The 21013-nt window shown below is 36.0% G+C and overlaps 3 protein-coding genes across 8 annotated transcripts; 2 read left to right on the forward strand and 1 right to left on the reverse strand.

Moving 5' to 3' along the window:
• The first annotated feature begins 762 nt into the window (after window positions 1-762).
• On the forward strand, window positions 763-5363 carry LOC122716128 (carcinine transporter). Of its 2 annotated transcripts, XM_043938907.1 has the most exons (12): window positions 763-1476; window positions 1557-1856; window positions 2178-2399; window positions 2804-2977; window positions 3105-3208; window positions 3288-3442; window positions 3562-3730; window positions 3818-4066; window positions 4254-4468; window positions 4603-4784; window positions 4887-5065; window positions 5162-5363. In XM_043938907.1, exons 2-12 carry the CDS (start codon window positions 1782-1784, stop codon window positions 5361-5363), a joined length of 1926 nt encoding a protein of 641 aa, XP_043794842.1. In that variant the 5' UTR covers window positions 763-1476; window positions 1557-1781. The 2 variants fall into 2 exon arrangements, with proteins under 2 accessions (XP_043794842.1, XP_043794843.1); XM_043938908.1 differs by lacking the exon at window positions 2178-2399.
• Window positions 5364-6212: 849 nt separating this feature from the next.
• LOC122716130 lies at window positions 6213-10642 on the reverse strand. Of its 2 annotated transcripts, none has more exons than XM_043938914.1 (8): window positions 10049-10642; window positions 9457-9564; window positions 9114-9323; window positions 8258-8788; window positions 7616-7685; window positions 7350-7512; window positions 6439-6663; window positions 6213-6353 (listed from the first exon to the last, which is right to left on the reverse strand). In XM_043938914.1, the coding sequence occupies exons 1-8, from the start codon at window positions 10073-10075 to the stop codon at window positions 6326-6328; spliced, it is 1362 nt and encodes a 453-aa protein (XP_043794849.1). In that variant the 5' UTR covers window positions 10076-10642; the 3' UTR covers window positions 6213-6325. The 2 variants fall into 2 exon arrangements, with proteins under 2 accessions (XP_043794849.1, XP_043794850.1); XM_043938915.1 differs by lacking the exon at window positions 10049-10642 and adding an exon at window positions 9831-10042.
• An 853-nt stretch (window positions 10643-11495) lies between these two features.
• Window positions 11496-18259, forward strand: LOC122716129 (4-coumarate--CoA ligase 1-like). Of its 4 annotated transcripts, none has more exons than XM_043938909.1 (10): window positions 11514-11671; window positions 13326-13617; window positions 13818-14025; window positions 15110-15279; window positions 15357-15552; window positions 15635-15789; window positions 15862-16045; window positions 16170-16495; window positions 16878-17073; window positions 17567-18259. In XM_043938909.1, the coding sequence occupies exons 2-10, from the start codon at window positions 13375-13377 to the stop codon at window positions 17647-17649; spliced, it is 1761 nt and encodes a 586-aa protein (XP_043794844.1). In that variant the 5' UTR covers window positions 11514-11671; window positions 13326-13374; the 3' UTR covers window positions 17650-18259. The 4 variants fall into 4 exon arrangements, with proteins under 4 accessions (XP_043794847.1, XP_043794844.1, XP_043794845.1 ...); XM_043938910.1 differs by lacking the exon at window positions 11514-11671 and adding an exon at window positions 11713-12964; XM_043938912.1 differs by lacking the exon at window positions 13326-13617 and having other exon boundaries at window positions 11496-11671.
• The last annotated feature ends 2754 nt before the right edge of the window (window positions 18260-21013 follow it).

Genomic DNA, 21013 nt, shown 5'->3' on the forward strand with positions numbered 1-21013 from the left:
AAAAAAAAAAAAACCAAAAAGAAAAAAAAAAAGAATTATCATGTACCGAGAAGAAAGCGAGATCGTTTCATCCCGCAAGATTCGACCATCGAAATGCGAATTGCTTCCACATGTGTTTTCACATTTGAAATTTCTTCTCCTTTTTTTTTTTTTTTTTTTTTTTTTTTTTTTTTTTTTTTTCTTTTCCTTTTTGTCTCCGACAAAACGAGATTGTCCAGAATAAAAATTCATTTTGAATCTACGCAATGATGCTATCTATTATTACCAATCGTCGCTCGAGCTTTCTCTTTCTCTTTATTTCTTTCTTCATTACGAACGTGCATTTCCCCCTTCGATATAAGAATTATGTCACGACGAAAGAGCGCGAAAATTAGAATTCTTTGAACTTTTAACGCGCACGTTAAAAACTCGGACAATTATCCGTGTATCCGGTCCTTTACTTCATCAATTGGATTACTTGGGATTCGAAAGAAGCCGTATATATTTCGCGATATACGATAGAATTTCCCAACGATCTTTGTTATTACACGAAAATATTCGGAGTTTGTTTCAACGATCTCGAGTTATATTAAGATTACGAATTAAATTCGATGAAACGTGGTATAATGCGTGTTAAACGTGGTTACGTAAGAGGACGATAATATATTAGAATAGAAATTTTCCGATCGGACATTTTGTCGGGATATAATCGGATATAAATTATTAAAGTGGAAGAGCATAATGAATGAGGCAAAAATGCAAAACATGGCAAAAACTTACGCAGTACGGGCGAAGAATGAATCGCGGCCGCCACGCAGTATGTGTCAGCATTGTTCTTAATCTTCTCTAAATACCCTTAACCCAATTGAATTAGAAGGGCACACCCCGCGGGCTCTGGAGTCGGTGTCGCTTGTATTTTCTTTTCGATTCTCTTTTCGTGCGTGAAACGCGAAGAGCGGGAGTGCGCGTTCCATTATCTTTCCGTCGTTTCGTTTTTTTTTTTTTTTTCATTCACTGTTCAACAGAATAATAGAGAAAACGCTTTGCTTTCATGTATTATATCCGAGAGAATATGAACAATATCGGTGTTTTCGTTATCAAAATTCCGGAATAATTATCAGTTCCATTTTTTTGATACTAATCTAAACCGTTAATACGTACCGTTCATTGAATTTAATTTTCTGCTTCACGCGCTAATCGTTATCATTACGTCCATCTCGCGCATACATTGCACAGATTTTTTTACTTCGATCCATTTATTTTTCCCTGTACATTTTCTTCTTTCTTTCTTTTCTTTTCTTTTTTTTTTCTTTTTTTTTTTTTTTCTTTTTTTCTTTTTTCAATACGATAACACACACGACAAGTGAGTTTCTTTAAGAGAAGAGTAACGATTGTCGAGAAGACGAACGAACTTTCTAAAAAGATGTTGAGCGAGCAAGTGGATTGATCTACAGTGAAAAGATAAAATTCTGTCTAAAACTCATCCGATCATTTTGGGTTCGTGTCCTACCAGAACTCGCTAAATCTGCTGCGAAACGTGTTGAACGCAGGTGTATCTAAATACTTTTATCCGATAGGTGGCGACCTCGGAGGGAAACTGCTCTTCGTGTCATGATCGCGCGAGGGTGAAAGAGGAGAGAGAGAGAAAAAAAAAAAAAAAAAAAAAAGAAAGCGCAGCAGAATGGAACTAATGGCGCGTCGATTGCACTGCTATCGGAAGGAAGCTAATGCACGTCACGTAACGCGTTTCTAAGGTATCGGCCGAGGTTTCGGTAAGCTGAACGTGGGCAAAGTTCACGAGAATGGAGCATTTGGATGAGAATCGAACCTCTGGATCGGCAAACATCGAGGCGACGACTGGTAGCGCGGAAAATGAAGTAAGTTCTTCCTGAATGTAATTACGTATTTACAGGAAAAGTTGTCTATTATTACTTTCTATATATATATATATATATATAATACGTATAATAATTTCTTGACGCGATAGCGCTCATATATTTTTTTCTTAATCTCTTCAAATAATTCCAAGGTTTATCTAATCATCGCATCGAATCTTTATCGATTTTTACGATTGGAATAGATACAATTTAAAACTTTTTGAAAATTGTCCGTCATCGTGCCACTTGTGATTTTCATCGATTACATAGAAAAGGATATCGTTTAAAAAATTAAAAGAGACGGGAGTTTCGTAATCGCAGGATGGCTTCGATCTCGACGATCTTTTACCGATCGTCGGTGAATTCGGCCGTTATCAGAAACAACTTCTCTGGCTCGTGTGCCTTCCGGCGTGTCTCCCATGCGGCTTTTGCGCTTTCAACCAGCTGTTCATGGCCGACACGCCACCCCACTGGTGCAAAATACCGGGGTTGGAGAGTCTGGATGTCTCTCGAAGAAGGAGACTCGCGATTCCGACCATTCAGGTGCAATTCTCGGTCTAGGTGCTAATAATACCATCCCCCCCTATCTCCATAATGTATATATATATTCGTTTCATCGCGAAGAATTTAGGCGATTCAAAGCTTGATCGAGCGTAGATGTTAATTGCTGATAATAATATTAATTCCTTAATTAAGTCGAAGAAAGATTTAGGCGTAATTTTTGCGTTTTGATATCAACCCTTTGTATTTAACCCCTTGTCTTAAATATAATCAATAGAGGAATTAGGTAATTGAGTAATTGCTAGAATGTTAGCTTGTTTTCTTCTGCAGAGAGTAGTCTTTAAAAATATACATATATATTGTAGGAAAAGATAGAGTAGGAATATACGCTTGGCTGGAAAGTTATTATTTGCTCGTAATATTGTAACAATTGGTTTCGTAATTAGGACGACAATGAAACGTACAGCCAATGCACGCGATACGATATCGATTGGACAGCGGAAAACATTTCCGTCGTGACAACAGCCTCGTTCGTGCCAAATTCATCGTGGCCGATTGTTCCATGCGATCATGGTTGGGAGTACGAGACGTCGGAAGTGAAATCTTCTATCGTTATCGATGTACGTTTTTCTTTTTTTTTTTTTTTTCTTTTTTTGCTTTTAATTTTCGAAAATTCTCCTCGCTCGAAAGGGGGAAGGAGGTTGTATTAATTTTAATACAAATAATCGTGTTCAAACATGTTTACAGTTTAATCTCGTATGCGATTATGCGATTTATCCAACGATCGGATTAGTCGCTTTAAACACAGGTGGACCGATCGGGGTGTACCTTTTCGGTACCTTGAATGACAGGTAATCATATTGTTATTGATATTCGAATCGGGGATACGGATTTCATTTCATCGCTGATTTGACGTTATATCGCATACAGAATTGGCAGAAGATTGTCCTTCTTCACGTGTCTGGCCACTCTGATAACCGGTGGATTTTTAACATTCATATCGAACAGCTTTTGGACATGGGCCGCAACAAGGATGGTCGTCGGTTTGACCATCCCAGCCATTTATCAAATTCCCTTTATCATATGTAAGATGATTTGTAAGAGTAAAGAATGAAATAAAGGCGAATCCAACAACGACGCCGTCAAATATGTTTTCACGGAACGTGAACGAATGTTAATTTGTCTCTTGATTTCATGCAAACAGCTTTGGAACTGGTTGGTCCAAATTATCGATCATTCGTGACAGTGATGACTTGCAGTTTCTATACAATGGGATTGTGTATGCTGGCCGGTGTCACGTACTTGATAAGAGATTGGAGAACGTTAGCCATAGTCACGAGTGCGCCATTTCTTTTGTACATCTTATACTGGTGGTAAGTTATCATCATTATATAATATGGTCCTTCTTTTTCGCCTTTGTTTGCACGGTATTATCGTAATAACGCGTAAGATCGTTTCAGGTTTTTGCCAGAGTCACCGAGATGGTTGTTGGCGAAAGGTCGGTTGGGCGAGGCGAACGATATCTTGGAACGATTGGCAAAAGTAAATGGAAAAGAGTTGCCGCTTTCTTTCACGCAAAAATTACGACAACGTATGATGATGTCACGGTCCAAAAGTGAAGAAGAGAGATTACGTAGCGGTCCCGGTGTTTTATCACTCTTCAAAACTCCAAACATGCGATTAAAAACATGTTTGATCACTCTAAATTGGTAAATCAAAGTTCAAATGTAAAAGATATTCGTTAAAAAATATTATTTTTTTTTGTTTATTATTAATTATTAATTTCGTAATTTTCGTTTTATTACAAACGTTCGCATCACGTTACGATTTTTTATAATTTTACGAGTTGCGAAAACAATTTATCGCTGATTCGATCCCTTTTTTCTTTTTTTCCAGGTTCGCGAACAACATGGTCTACGTTGGATTATCGTATTATGGGCCAGCATTGGGTAACGAGGAACACTTGAGCTTCTTCTTCTCATCTCTTGCCGAGATTCCGAGCTACATGGCTTGCTGGGTCGTGATGGATCGATGGGGTCGCCGTTGGCCTCTTTGCTTGAGCATGGTGGTGGCTGGAATCTCGTGCATTACCACAGTTCTTTTGTCACCCGGTATCGAATCGTTCCGAGAAAAGCAGGGAAATGAAAGATCGGTTCAACGATGATAGCAATGAACAAAAAAATAGAATCGTCCCTCCTTTTTTCATTCTCTTTCTTCTTCTTCTTCTTCTTCTTCATTTTTACAGATGCGGTTGTGACCACGCTAATTCTATTCCTCTTATCGAAATCCGCGATATCGGCCTCCTTTCTAATTATATATCCGTTCGCCGGTGAACTTTACCCCACGCAATTGCGCGGCGTAGCGATCGGTTTCTCCGCCTACATCAGTGGTCTCGGACTAATAATCATTCCCTTTGTTACGTATCTCGTAAGTGATCGTAAATATATCTATATATATATATACATATATATATATATATATTGCCGGCGGTCAGATGAATCTTGCAAGCATTTGCGTCATTTCGCGCAGGGCAAGGAAAACTTGGTGCTGCCCCTCGTAATTCTTGGCGTCGTATCTGTAATCGGCGGATTGTCAGGCCTGCGTTTGCCCGAGACTCTGCATCATCGATTGCCCCAAACCGTCGAGGAAGGGGAATTGTTCGGCAAAGATTGGACTTGTGCAGATTGTTTTCGTTGCGTTCCAACCAAGTACGAATTATTTTATCGATATTATGTAGAAATTTGTCCAAGAGACGGGATTTTAATTATTCTCATGGACGGTTTCGTTTTTTGGATGGATTGTAGACCTTCGTCGGCCGCGGCGTCTTACGAGGATCTGTCGGCGAGAGAGACGGTGGAGATGCACGAAGTACCCGAGGCACCGATACCTCAAAGGCTGTTGGAGGATCAGCAAAGACCGAGCGTGCGTCGGCTGGTTCGTCAATCCAGCATGATGGACACGCAGCGTGATTCCGACGGGTCCATTAAGATGACTTATTGGTTTTAGATTTTGAATCGAGCATCGAGTTTCGAAATAAAATCCGAGACGCATTATCGAATCGAAAGGGAAGTATTACTGTATCATTGAAGGATTGGCCGTGTGTCTTGTTTCTTCGAGCTTTATTCCAATAACGCGAGTTGAAGTATATATTTGTGTATAATATTTTTTTGGTCTGGTATCGATATCTAATACGATCAATTTTGCATTTTGTAATGATGATGTTGCTGTTTTAATCGAAAGCGATAAAAAAATTAGTTTAGGTTGCGTCATTGATAGCTTGGAAATTTTATAATAAAAAAAAAAAAAAAAAAAAATTAAAAAATGCAAAAGCACGGAAGTGATGTTATTTTAAATATCAATAATCTTATATGACAACATATTTTTTTGTCATATAATCAAACATGAATCCAAGTCGAATTATGTTTTTTTCCACACTATTTTTAATATTACAACAAATTCATGCGATTCTATTTTAAAATTTAACTCGTCGATGATTTTTCAAATTATAAATTGATCTTTTGAACTGGGATCATCGATCAATAAGATTCGGAAATCGATCGATATATAGTCCGGAAATAATAATTAAATATTAATTTAAAATTGGATTCATTTAATATTCGCTTTATAATTTCGGAGATAAGTTGCTTATATAATTCAGAGATAAGATATCTCTGAATTTTTAAAAGATTTCTAATCTTAATCTATAAAGTTTACGTACATCATATTTTTATAAGAGAAAATAAGGATTGAAAAACACATACACGTGTTAATAAGATATTCTTTACTCGTGTACATTTTGCAATTTATTCCCATAGTTGGTATACAAAACACGAAGATTAAAGGAGAGGAGGAAAAATAAGGAAGGAAGTATGATGGTTAGCCATGAAACTGACTCGTGGGATCTCTTGGATTATTCTTACGTTTCCCGATCGATTCTCTGTCCAACCTTCTCCTATCTCTTCGATCGTCTAGAGTCGAGTGGTTCTGTTGTAGCAGCTGCAATCAATTATCGTATGATCATCGATATCCATTGTACTGTTTAATACTTTTTTTTAAAATTTTTTTCCCTCAGTTTACTTACCTGTCCAGTAATCGCTGCTTCAGCTCGGGTGGATAGGTTACGTATATGTAATGGTCGGGCATCTCTTCGTTCGATATGGGCATATTCTCATCTCCTGGCTCACCCTTCCTTCTCCCGCCGGATCTACTCTCGCCAGAACCACTCTGTTCGTGCGATGTACCCGTGATATCTCCATCCGTGTAATCTAAACTTCCGCCTCCATCTAGCCTATCTTCTTCCGCTGAACTGGAAATGTAGAAGAATGTGTGAATTTTAGTGGGCGCATTAATTTTTCGATTAAACGGTAATAATAACGATGTTTCGTTAATTATAACAATGATATATGCTTATTCGTTCAAAAATACAAAATTATTTTGAATATTATTTTATAATATTAATTGAAAAAAAGAGAATTATGAATTATGAATTTAAAAAGAAAAAGAGGAAAAGAGAAAAAGCAATGTACGAACGATTACAAGTAAAAAAAGATGTGATCTTTGAACTTTTACGTAAGATATTTATTGAGTCAATACTAATATAAATTTCCATATCGAATTTTCAATAATATCATTGAAAAGATATTCCTATTGTGTTATTGTTGTATATATTTCGCAATATATAATATCGTCGAAAGATTATTCCGAATATTTTTTATGAGGAAAAAAAAAAAAAAAAAAAGAAAGAAGAAAGAATTATCTTGAATATTTGTATCTTGAGTATTTGTCCTTCCTGTAATATTTCCTCTTTAATGGACGATATTATGACAAATATTCCATTAATGATAATTTTTATTCTTCAGTCTATATATGTATGTATATATGAATGTATCTATGTATGTATCTATGTATCATAATATTTAATGTCTAAATGTAAATAGAAGTAACGATAAGATAGTAAATAATTTCACGTTTAAACTGATTAAACGTACGTACTTGAATAATACCCAAATAATATAGTAGCACGCGTAAATCGACGAGAATAGAACGACCATAAAAATGGTTAACAGGTACCAAGGTGTATGCCTTTGTTGCCTCTTCGTGTCTTCCCAGTATCTGTCGCAGCTAAGATACCAGCATATCGCTCGGTTCAACTCTCCTAAAAAGAAAGAAAGAAAGAAAGAAAGAAAATGATGAGAATTCATAAATAAGATTTATCAATAAAATTCTCTTCGATTTTTAACGAATTTTAATAATTATACCTTCGATCTCTTGGAAATCTCGTACCGAAAGATTTGTCAAAAGACCGGCGATGCAATCGCGAATCAATACCTGTCAATAGTTTTAAAATAACGTGAGTGCGAAACAAACAAGATAATTAATATTATTTTCTATTGCCATTCAATTTTTGTGTTGTTGTTAGTTTACTAATTATGTTAAAGATTAATTAGCGATAATATACATGGGTCTGGAAATTTTGCTCAACAGATTTCTTCGTTTTATGGTATACAAATTAAGCCAAAGTAATTCTCTACAAGGAGGAGGTATTCGTACTTGAGAGATTTTTTTTTTTTTTGGATAAGATATTCAATAAACCAAGCATTTTACGAGGATCGAAGCTTTCAAAGACAACAAACAGGTACCTGATAATACGTCAATTTTACATACTTAAACCCTGATTTGTAACCTTGGAGTTCCAGAGATGACAAAAAAACTCAACCATTCATCAAATTCATTTGGCCTAAAAAGACATCTATTGTAAATCGTTCCCTTATCGTATATTTATTCCTATCTCTCGATTATTGCTCGATTTAATCAAAATTTCATATCAAGAAATGCCTCCGAGATAAATCAGATCCATCGTCTTTAACCGTTTCTTTCTACAACCGTCCCACGAAACTAACTTCGCACTGCAATTTCAGCTTTTGCAGCTCCTCCGGCTTGCAATTGGCCTTCAGCTTCCTCAGATGCAACCCCTTGCGCCTCTGCTTCTTGTCCACGGCTGGCAAAGCCGCTTCGACGAGATTCTCCTCGTCGTCCTCGTCGTCCTCCTCGTCCTCGTCCTCTTCATTGTCGCAAGCGTTGCTCTTGTTGTCGGGGCCAGCGATCTCCACGTGATACGCCGTACCCGGCAGACGATGGTTCTCCAGAGCGCCGCTGTCTTCTCGATGGCAATATTGCTGAATGTTGGTCACAGCACCGCCTCCGGATATCGTGCAACCCTTCTCCACCGGATACGTCCTCGATAAACCGGCCCGCGACTCGCAGGACATGACCGAAGTGGTACGTTGCTCCGTGTTCTCTTTCCACACTTGTATGTCGGTGCTGTGGTGGCCACCCTCGTCGTCCACCAAAGAACTTTCGAAGTCCCTGTTCCCCAGCACGTCGCATCTCATGATGTCGCAATAATCCGCGAGGCACACCGCATCCTCCGCCTGGTCCACACAATTACAATTTTATAATTTCATAATTCGATACACTTGGCATTAGATCTCTCTCGAATTATCTCTGTTCGTAAGATAATTCGTATCGATAACGGGTGACGCGATACATCGATAGTCTGGGACGAGTGCAAAAAAGAAAAAGATGATTCCTTATATTATCAATCGGTTGTAATCGACATCGAGAAAAAGATGGAATAAGATCGCATTTAGGCCGCATTTCATCACGCGGTTGAAGAGGAATTTTTTTTTTTTTTTTTAATAAAACGAAACGCTCTTTTGAATAAATCGTAAACTAGCTGAAGAGGCGGAAAGTTACCGTGTTAACGTTACTCTTGTGCCTGTTATCGAAGTGGGCATCCAAGTGTTTCTCCGCGTAGAAGGATTTGCCGCACAGGCCGCAGGTCCATTGCGATGGTCTGTGCTGATGTTTCGCCTTTTGCTGGGGTCGAAAAATGTCCCGACTTTCGTGGAACGGACACTCGAGCGGCAATTCCACTTGATGTTTCTTCAGAATTGGCATCCATCTCTGGAAAAAAAAAAACCAGGGAGACGGCTATTTCGAAATTGGATAATTATCACTTCTCCTCTCCAAAATTTATATCGCAACGTACATGCGATTCGTTTAAAAACGAATTGGTTCGAATTAAAAGTTTCTTTACCTTCTGCACTATCCTCCTCACCACGGACGCTCGATCGCGTGGGCATGATATTTTAAACACGCTGGGCCCTGGCCACGGGATTACCGATAACAGTAACACTATCAAGACCTGAAATACACATTATTTCTCGCGTTATTTTTCCCTCTTATTTCCCGTCGATATTTTCTCTCGCAGACGAGCAACGAGCTCGTACGTGTGCATGCCCGTAAAGTAATTATCACGACACCGTTGACTATTTATCACCTTTGATCATTTTCTCTTTTCAACTTTATTAAATATCTATCGATACGTATACATTGTTATTTAACAGTGCAAATGGAAGGACCGTCATGTGCGAAGGAACGTCATGTGTAGGAAAAATATTTTTCACGCACTCTGATCGTTTTAGCCATTAGTTCCTCCGTTCCCGTGCGACGACGGTTCCCTGATGATAAAAAAAAAACCGATCTCCCCCGCGTCCTTCACGATCTCGAACGGTACAAAAATTGATTCGTAATGACGCAGTCTCGCTCTCGGCGTGACGAACAGACGATGACCATTCCGCCCGTCGATACAAACACTCTCCGATCTCTTCTCTTCTCTCTCTAATTACCTCGATATGAAAGGGTTGGGTCTTCATTCATAGCCCAAATTCGCCTAGCGACAGTCCGGCGGCAACGGATAACAACGGCAACCTGACGGCAACCCGACGAGCAAAACACGAAAATCCCGTTCCCCCGAATACGGTTTTCTCGTCGCGATTCACGGTCAACTAGGGACGTAACGGGGGTTGCGGCGAGGACCAGGTATAGGGGCGAACGTCGACATGGCGTTGTCGTCACCTTGTCCCAAGACAGGGATGAATCCTTGTGGGGCGCTTAAAAAAAGTTTGTTGGACGAGCTGGATCGGTTTAATGGAAAATCCATCGACCGAGCGAAACTGCAACGGTCGAAACGGAAGGGAAAATTCCCCCCTGGAGTCGTTCGAACGATCAACGCCAACGCGTACAGAGAATGTTTAATTACGTGTGCACGGAACACGGAGTTCCATTGTACGGGCCTGCACGTGGCGATCCGAGTCGGCGTCGATGACGCCGCGCCGACGCACCCGACGATGCGAGTAACGTGTCGAGTGCAAATCGTCCCGAGTTTTCAAAATATCTCGTTCTTATTAAGAAAAATTTGTCAAATTCTTCCGTTGAATAATTCCCGTCGCATTCGTAATTGTACACGAGATTTATAGAATCGCGATTCCGAATGGATGAAAATCGCGAGTTGGGTCGATTCGAGGGGTTCCCGACACGAAGGGTGTTGTATTGTCGACGAACGATAAGACGAGAGAGGGATGGAATTTTGTCGTCGGATGGCAAAGGAGGAAACTTTTTATGGAAACTTTGTTGTTGTTGTTGTTGTTGTTGTTGTTGTTTCGTGATATCGATGCAATTTTCCTTCTTAATTCTTCCTTTCTTAATTACACTCGTGCACGAGATGGCCAATAAATATCGATTATGTAAGATCGGATCGTTTTAACGATACGATTATTTAATCGGTAAGGAACGAATAACACGATATACACGGTAACGTGATTTTTGAGAAAGGAACGAGAATTATCGCGTTGGGCATAAATTATTATCGTTTTCACAAATAAAACCGATTGTTGATCGTAAATTTAAAAAGAAAAGGAAAAAAAAAAAGAAACAAGCGCATTGCAATTAAAAATTATCTGCATAAAAATTTCTCTGATTTATTCGTCTGGTTATATTTTGTTTCATGAAATTATGTAATATAATATAATAGTGTTAGATCGAGGTAACGTAGTAAAATACAAGCGGTTACACGTTATATAGTAATTTCACAGCAATGACAGTCGCGGCTTAATGAAACAAATTGTACACGTGTACAACGGACAACAACAATGTCTTTATGTGTCTTTACGAATAACCGTCCTTGGAAAAGCGATGATACACTCTTCACGATCACCTTGTATACGCCTCCTTCGTTAGGGTACCGGGTGGGGGAATCAGTCGAGTAGAAGTTAAGTGGTTTGCCAGAGAATCCACTAGTCTGTCAGAGAAAACAGTTAGGCGAGGAAGCTTCATTAAATTGTGAATTCGGTGACTTCGGTAATTTTTCGAATTTTCGTCGCGCCCGATCTCGTCGAAATCGAATCGAAAAGAAAGTTGCACGAGACCAAGTTCGTATGTGCACCGAGTGCGTTCAAAACGATACGGAAAAGGTTGGCACGTTTTCATTCACGGCTTTAGTCGTGGCTTATTTATAAGTGGAGTTTTTTGAAATTGGGTCGCGCGTGAGATAAAATCTCCAGGCTGATGGAAATCCACGCTCGAAACGTTCGAGTTTTCTTTCGTATTCTTTCAACTCGATCCTCGATCTTCGACTTCGATTCGGATCGAATCGAAACGGAAAGGGTCGGAGAGTTCGTTTTCCGATGCGACAGATTTCCCCGTCCGAAGAAACGATCGAGATCGATCGATGGAAAAAGCGGTTTCCTTTGCATTATCTTAAAAAACGAGCTTGGAGATACGAATATTTCTTTTTTCATCCGTTAAATGATTGTGGTGAATTAAATGTTGTATTCTATTATCGATTAATTAACCGGGAACAAGTTTTATCTCGTGTTTGTATTCGTTTATGGGGGCAATGTTCCGCGAGTTTATCGGGCAGTCAGTATTAGCTTCATTCACGATAGTGCGTTGCAGCTGGAAAACGAACAAAATAATATGTTGCCGTTCATCGTACACACATTTGTAACTAACGCCCGTCCAAGTGAACGTTCGCATTCTGAGAAAGCGCTTACTTAGAATGTTATTTAAGGCCGATGTACTATGCCCGTATGTCGTTTCAAATGCCGAGAAGTCGAAAGCTTGACCCGCATTGCTCTCTCTTTTCAATTTCAACATTTTAAGATTATAATTTCAATTCGTTTAAGATTAATTGATGGATCTCATTATAAATTCTATCGTCGAAAAAAAAAATGGAACAACATCCGTTTTCCTTTTGTTTCGTGACACGAGTCATTAATTCGCTTTTCGACCTTAGAATTGAATAGAATAAGAGGATTATAATAGAACGTTTAAACAATTATTATATCGTGGAGAATCGTGTGTCATCGTTGGTATCATGGTCGAAGTTGCGATGTTGAATACAAATTTTTCAACAATTGCCGGTTAGAATTGATCGGCACTTGTACCATTTATCACGATAATAAGCGAAATAAAAATCGGTACGTATTTATGCACATCCAAGAGATATCCAAAAGGTTGATACCGATAAGTGGATCGAACTTTGAACTCTTATTTATTGTTGACCAGCAACTCGTTCCACTGAATAAAACGTCGTTTGATTCGATATAACGAATTCACATTGTTGATAAAACGTCTACTATTTAGCATCGTAAATGATGCATTCACTCGATTTTCATATTGTAATGTGTTAATCGAATGTAATTTGCTTTACGCGATGGAATAATAATAATTGACTCGATAAATATTTTAATAATGAAAGAAATGTAAATATTGATCTTTTAAATCGTAAATCATTTTTCAGAGAATTGATAGAAAAATAATTTAAAATTCATAAAGTTAATTTATTGACAATTACGAAGAAATACGTCAAAGATTATTCGATTTACCGGTTTTTAAAATTCTATTACATCGTAAAATTAGAGAAAATTAGTTACGGAAATGTCTTCGATAAATTTATTTCTATCTTCGATAACTTTATAACTTTGTGTCTGTATTCGTTAAGCCGATATCGTGTCCTATATTAACCGATATCCCTTATTTCGCCTATTATTATTCGTAAATTTCGAAAGTTATTTATTTCGTTCACAGTTCAAAATTTCACTTCAGCTTTTTTTATTCTTCCAGATAACTGTTTCGATACGTCACGACGTATACGTGAAAGAAAGTGAAAAGAATGACAAGCATGAGGCAGTTCGTTCGCTATGCGCGTAGACTGGGCCAGATATCAGAGAGTGGGACAAAAGTTGTAAACCGGTTCGTGAAATATGCGTCTACTCAAGCTCGACACAAATTCATAGAGGATGAAAATGGGAAAAAAATTTTCCTTTCTCCGTATGGGGATTTCACGCCTTCCGATAACCTCGTTCATGAATACATATGGAAGAATGTCGAGAGGTTCCCTAATCGCATTGCATTGGTAATATACGCGACAAAAATAATTTTTCCATTCAAATTATTTTGTCTGTATTTTATTTTGGGAAAAATATAATGTGATATCATATAATACGATCTTGTGTGAGAATTATTATCAGTATTATTAACTCTCCATTTTACTACGGCATATAATTACTACGGCAATTAAAAAAAAATAATGTATTCGATGTTACCGTTTTTTAGGAATGTTCGATAACCGGGAAAAAATACACGTACGCTGAAGCGAGGGACGCGAGTAATTATATCGCGAGAAGTTTGAAGAATATGGGTTTGAAGAAAGGTGACTTGGTGGCCCTAGTAGCGCCCAATTATCCGGAAACGATTTTAGCTGCTGCCGGTGTTTTAGAAGCTGATCTTGTTCTCACTACCATGAATCCTACTTACACAATCGGTAAGTAATAATTATGTGAATAATTAAAGTAAAGAATAAAATCGAAATATGCGTAAATATCATTTAATAATTTATAACACATTTATAATAAATATTACAAATAAATATTTATAATATTTTCATGAAAAATATTCTTTAAGGAAGAAAAAATTAAATTGTTTTTATTGTATAATGATTAATTTTTTTTTTGTTTGTTGTATTAAGAAAAAAATAAATAAATGTTTGCAAGATTCGATACGTTGAATCGGCTATACGTAAGAAAATGATATATATATTTATGAAAAGAAGAAAGATAAAATAAATATTTTAAATATGATTGTAAATATTTTGAAAACAGAATACGATTTAAATGAGTAACAGAATAAATTAAAAATTTATTTTGAGATAAACGTTAGTAACTAGTGTATAAATATTGTGTAAAAAAATATAAATTTATTAAGAAAAATCTAATATTGTTTGTTCAAAGTTGAAATTATTTAAATTCGAATTTTACGAATGTATACATTTGAATATACTTTAAAATAATACATGTATAATGTTTCTTCGATAATATTATCTGGTTTATTGTAAAAATGCAGAAAGATTAAAATTATATTACACTAGAAAACAAGAATGAATCATATTCGAACAATTACTAAATTTAAAATGCTAAAAATTATTATTAAGTTGTCAAAAACAAATGTATTATTATTATGAATTAATATTTATATATAAAATTTTAATAATCTAACGTTCTTTTTTTGTTACTCGATAAAAAATTCATAATTCGTACAATGTATGTTTTATATATAGTTTTAATAATCTAACGTTCTTTTTTTGTTACTCGATAAAAAATTCATAATTCGTACAATGTATGTTTTATATGTAGTTTTAATAATCTAACGTTCTTTTTTTGTTACTCGATAAAAAATTCATAATTCGTGTTTTATATATAGTTTTAATAATCTAACGTTCTTTTTTTTTTTTACTCGATAAAAAATTCATAATTCATATTTTTTATTTTTAGTAAAATATATAATTGCTCGAATAATCGAATAAAATGCATAATAACATAAAATTAACATGGATGATTCATTTCGAACAGAGGAAATGAAGAAACAAATAAAGGATTGTGAGGCCATTGCGATAATTACAGTTGCAGAAATTGCACATATTGTACTTGAAGCGAGGAAAAATACTTCCGCGTCACGAGGACCCTTCGTGGTTATCGAGGATGGTATTAGATCTATTCCCGAAGGCAGTGTGCCGTTTAAGGTATGAATTATTAAATAATAAGTCGAGATGAGTGAATATTTAATGTTAATGTGTGATTATTATTCCTTTTTTTATAGGATCTTATTACACGAGGTAAAACATTACCGCCTATAACGCATCATCAAATGACCTCGAATGATCTAGCCATCTTGCCATATTCCAGTGGAACGACTGGCATGCCGAAAGGTGTCATGTTGACGCACAAGAATTTAGTAAGTAACATGGAAATGGTGGAATATTCGGCGGAAGAAAGAATGTGGCGACATACAACCGGTGAATAATAATTTAACACGTTTAAATTAAATCATTAAGATTTACAACAAGATCGTTAACAAGATCGATCATTTATTTCCAGCCGATTTTCAAGAGGTACTACCCCTAATTATACCCTTCTTCCATATTTTCGGATTGAATGCCGCGACCCTGCCTCGTCTCCATAACGGTACAAAAATAATTACTCTTCCAAAGTTCACGCCGGAAATATTCGTGGACGTTTTAATGAAACATAAAGTAAGTAAATTTCGTTCGTAGGTATTCTTCGTGGAAATATTGAGAAAATTGTTTCTTGTTTTGTTCACGCAGATAACAGGTTTATTCGCAGTACCATCTTTGCTCACGTTTATAAATATCTGTCCTTTGCTTAAAAAGGAGATTTTCGAGAATACGCATCACATTATCACCGGGGCAACACCATTAGCGGCGGTGGATGTAGAGAAATTTTACGAAAGATATCAGATAAACAGCGATAACTTGAAATTCTCTCAAGGTATGGGGAATCGAATTTTAATTTAAATTTTTTTTTCTAGAATTTCTATGAAATTCCATGGTTGTAAAAATTGAAGAAAATAAGAATTATTATTATTTTTTCTTTCCTCCCCTCTCTTCACAAGGATACGGGATGACGGAAACTTCACCCGTGATTTGCTTAGACACGTGGAGTCGAAAATCAGCAAGTATCGGACAAAACATTGCCGGTTGCGAATTACGATTAGTCGATTCAGCAACGAACGAGGATATTTCTCTTGCTGGTCAAAAGGGAGAAATATGGGCCAGGGGGCCTCATATCATGAAAGGGTATTTAAACAACGAGAAAGCGACGAGAGAGATGATTGTCGATGGTTGGCTGAAAACTGGGGACGTTGGTTATTTCGACGACGAGTTTTATTTCTTCGTCACGGATAGGAAGAAAGATTTGATCAAAGTTAAAGGATTCCAGGTAAATGGATCAATATTAATTATTAATTATTAATAATTTTTTAATCGGACGAATCCAATCAAAAGCTTTTAATTATTTATTATTTATTGAATGTTATCGCGCACAAGCTTGGAATTTAACAAATTTTATCACATTGTATTTGTAGGAAAAATGTTATGAATTGATCTTGCAATCGCAGTTTCATAATTCAATTTAGTATCAACGTAATTCTATTCAGCTACGTAAAGCATATATTCCATGTTTCAATTTGTATCAGTTTATATAGTTGGTAAATATTAGAATTTATCCGTGAAATATCAATGTGACGTAATTAATTTAATAGTTGCTTTTTTATTTATTTATTTATTTTTTTTAATTTCATCTCTTCGAAATTTTACATCAGGTACCACCAGCCGAATTGGAAGCTTTGATAAAAAGACATCCAAATGTTATGGAGGCAGCTGTGATTGGTATTCCAAACGAAAGGTTCGGCGAGATACCTAAAGCTTTCGTAATTCTCAAGGAAGGTACCAAGGCGACGGATGACGATATCAAAAATTTCGTAAAAGACAAAGTGTCGGAATATAAGCAACTCAGAGGTAAAGCAATTTTTTTTTTTCAATTATAGTTGTCATTTATTTTATAATACTCGTTTTTACAACGAGTGACTTAGAGTTATTATATGATAAATAATGATGATACGATAAATCGCACAAATTAAGTCCATAATCTGACGATAAATAATAAAAAAGATAATTTTTTACCTTCGGTAATTTTAATTATTATTTTTAATTATTATAACGAATTATATAATTACCTGTTTAACGAATAATCCAACGTTTATTAAATTTACAGAGTGCTGTTATATTATGCACATATCTTGTATTACGTATGATCTTTGATCTAATAATCTATTATTATTATAAATTATTTCAGAATATTAATATTTGCATATAATAAATTTTTTTTGTTATACGTTCATCTTATTCATATATATATATAGATTAATCATACATAGAAATTCACTATTATCTTTTTATGATCGTAATTAAATATTTTATCGCGTGACACAATGTGATTTAATGATTGTAGGAGGAGTGACATTTGTTGACAGTATACCAAAGAACGCAAGCGGAAAAATTTTACGAAACAAATTGAGAAACGAGTACAAATAGTAAAAGTTTATGCTCAAGAGTGAAGAAGAAAATTTCACGCTTCGAGGCCTCGATTTACCATAGTTCGTACCATAATGGAATCAATTATCGATTAAGAACAGGGTACGATTAATCATTTCTATATCGATTGGCATAATGGTATATGAGTCATCCAACTATTATATTGATGGTAAAAGATATGTTAATAACGTTTATTCACTTGTTTTGTGTATAATATTGTTATCTCATAAGTGCCTTACAAGTATCTTATTGATTACGATAATTTTTTAATATTTTTACATTTATATATATATATATACATATCGATTTTAAAAGAATGGGTTTAGTAAACATATATAAATATAATGTACTTATTAGAATAATGGGAATAACGCGGTAAAAACAACGTGATTACGAAGTGCATTTTTAAAATTATACGTATATCTTTTTATTTTTAATGTCATTTAATATACGCAAATATTATCGGTTTATTGTTGTGCAATATTTGACAATGCAATTAATTTTTAAGATTATTTTTAGATATTAAATTTTATCGATTTTTATAGAACATTTGTACAAGAAAGTTACAGGGATTTTAAACTTTTAAACAATAAAATCTTTTATAGTTTTATAGTTGTGTTATAAATAATTGCACACTTTCCAACAAGCATGTCCGATTATTTAAAATTCAATTCATCTTTACATTCGTTTTAAATAATTAATTAATCACTATTGATTTATTTTGAACATTATATATGTTAATTTGTCTTCGTATCATTCATATCATCTCGATTTCGATTGAAAATCTCAAAATCGGTCAATTGAACAATCATATTTACACCATAAAATTATTTTATTTATACATCATTAATAACTAATCTTGTTTCGCATTTTCATTCGATTAGATATTTATCAGACGCTTTATACTTTATAAGACTAATTTTTTCTTTAATTATATTTTATAATTTATAGTCGAAATAGATGAAGATATCGCAAGATTGTAAATTTTTATTATATTATTATCATGAACAAGAATTAATTAAATTGCAATCAGCCAATAAAATAGATAAAAAAAAAGTTATCAGGCGATATTTTTTAATTTTAAATTCAAATGAACGATATCTATATACAACTTCACATGTAGATAATTACAACTATATCTATGAAACGGACATGAAACTTATGTCATTCCACTGTTAATCATTCTCATTTCACTTAAAATTACAAAATAAAATTGCTAGCGAAAAATATAATAAATAAATTTCCACAGATACTTTTCCATCTTTCCAACATTATTTCATTCTCCACGATCGCTCTTTAAATCGCTCTTCCTACTTACTACTTCGTCACCATATTGCGATAACTTGTATCACGATAAAGTTAATTCCACTCGAACGATACGTGATCCACTGTTCTCGAGATCTCAATGCCCTTTCTCTTATTTGTTCCTTATTACGCATTCCGTGCGAATTCTACGGTAATCACCAATGCATTCCACCGTCTTCCCGCCATTCGAAAACGTTCGAATTAAGGCTCCGCGTGCGAATTTCCGCGAGGTTGCCTGGGTGCCCGTCATTTAATTCCCTTCGAGGCCGCTACCACCATTGTTACCATTCGTTTCCCCAAATGCGCCCAATCGAGAAGTCTCGCTTTCGAGCTTTCCTTTCGAGCCTTGCCTTCGTGCCAGGGTGAAACAGGGTGAAACAGGTGAAGGTGGCCGGGCTCGAATCGATGCTTGGAACAGGCGAGAAGGAGGAGGAGGAGGGGAGGGGGATGAAGGGTCGAATGGAAACAGACAGAGCTGCTTTCCACCCCTAAACGCGTGGCTTTGAGTGCGTGTTTCAATCCCTCGGGGGGAAAAGAGATGAACTGTGCTTAATCCTGTTCGTCGGATAGAAATGCATTCAACAGGGGTAAACTGTAGAAGCGAGCTGACGAAGCCAATCTCTTATATTTACTTTAAACGAGAGAAAGATATTTGAGGGACGAGGAATTAGAAGAAGAGGTAGGTGGAGGTATATAACAAAGTGAACGATGTAGTTAGTGTTTGTTTATTACAATTTTTTTTTCTTTTTTATTATGTTTGATAGGGTTTACCTGTTGATCTCGTTGTTGGAACGAAGGCATATTAATAAATTGGTATACGTTACATTGGAATCAAGAAACGGGAAATCTAACTCGCGTCGAATTGTAAATTCTCTCCAATTGCTTCGAAAGGAATTTTATTCTATTACAGTTTTAAAATTTCCAAGCGTATTCTTACACTTTGTTCGCCTGTCCTTTAATTATTTTGATTATTTTTGAACTTGTAAACTATACAAAAAAATGACGAAATAACGATTCTTTCTCCCAGTATCGTTTAAAATTCTAATCACTTTGTTTGCTCGCTGTTTATCGTATATTCTTTTTCATCAAAAATATTTCTTCCATACATTTTTATAGTACGTATACACGATCCAAATTTATGACCAGTATATCCCAGTATATTTCTATTTTCCTTTCCTTTCCTTTCTTATGGCAAACATTTCCATCCGAGGAAATGAAGTTTTTCGAGACAAGTGACAAGCACAAAGTTGTCGCGCGCCCTATCCTGGATCCGTAAAGTTCCTTTCGATTGGAAGCGTTCATCGGTGGAAACCCCCGTCGCGTAAACGTTGGGAATTTATTTCACGGGCGCGTTCAGTTTTCCAAGCGATTCACCGGCACGGTTCGCGTTCGATAGAAAATAGTGTTGCCCGGGCGGAAATGGACGCAAACAAATCAATTGGTTTTCCGAATGAAATCAAACAAGCGCGCGAGACATTCCACCCCATCGACGACCGACCACCCTCCTCCTTGCTTCTCTTTTCCACGCCGCCTCGCTGGCGAGGAGAGAAGTTGGAAAATGAAAAATAGGGGCAGAGGAGGCTGCACCGTCGTGACACCCATTTTTTTTTCCACTGTTTCTCGCGTTGCCACTCCTCCTCCTCTTCTTCTTCTTCTTCTTCTTCTTCCACGACGACTTTATTCTTTTTCCCCTCTCGACACTTCAGCGACGTAGTCACGCTCTACTAACGATAGACGTTCTCGTCGAATGACAGTGAAAAGTCCACCTCCTCTCCCTTCTTTTTTCTTCTTCTTCTTCTTCTTTTTTTATTCCGCTTGCACTGGATGACTGAATGCGATTTATCAGTGTCGTTGACAATTCGAAAGAGATCATTGAAAATTTTAGGGGGAAGAGAGGATGAAGGTAAAGAAATTGCTTCGAAAGTTTTTGTTTTTTCTTAGACGAAGCAATGATGGATTTTATTTGGATTTAATTGTCGTAGAAATTATAAAAATTCTAATTTAAAAATATTATCTAGATTTTCTAGTAGCTCTTTTTTTTTTAAATGAAAGTTACAAA

Source organism: Apis laboriosa, unplaced genomic scaffold, assembly GCF_014066325.1.
Source record: "Apis laboriosa isolate Shangri-la unplaced genomic scaffold, ASM1406632v1 scaffold42_cov153, whole genome shotgun sequence".
NCBI classification, from domain to species: domain Eukaryota; kingdom Metazoa; phylum Arthropoda; class Insecta; order Hymenoptera; family Apidae; genus Apis; species Apis laboriosa.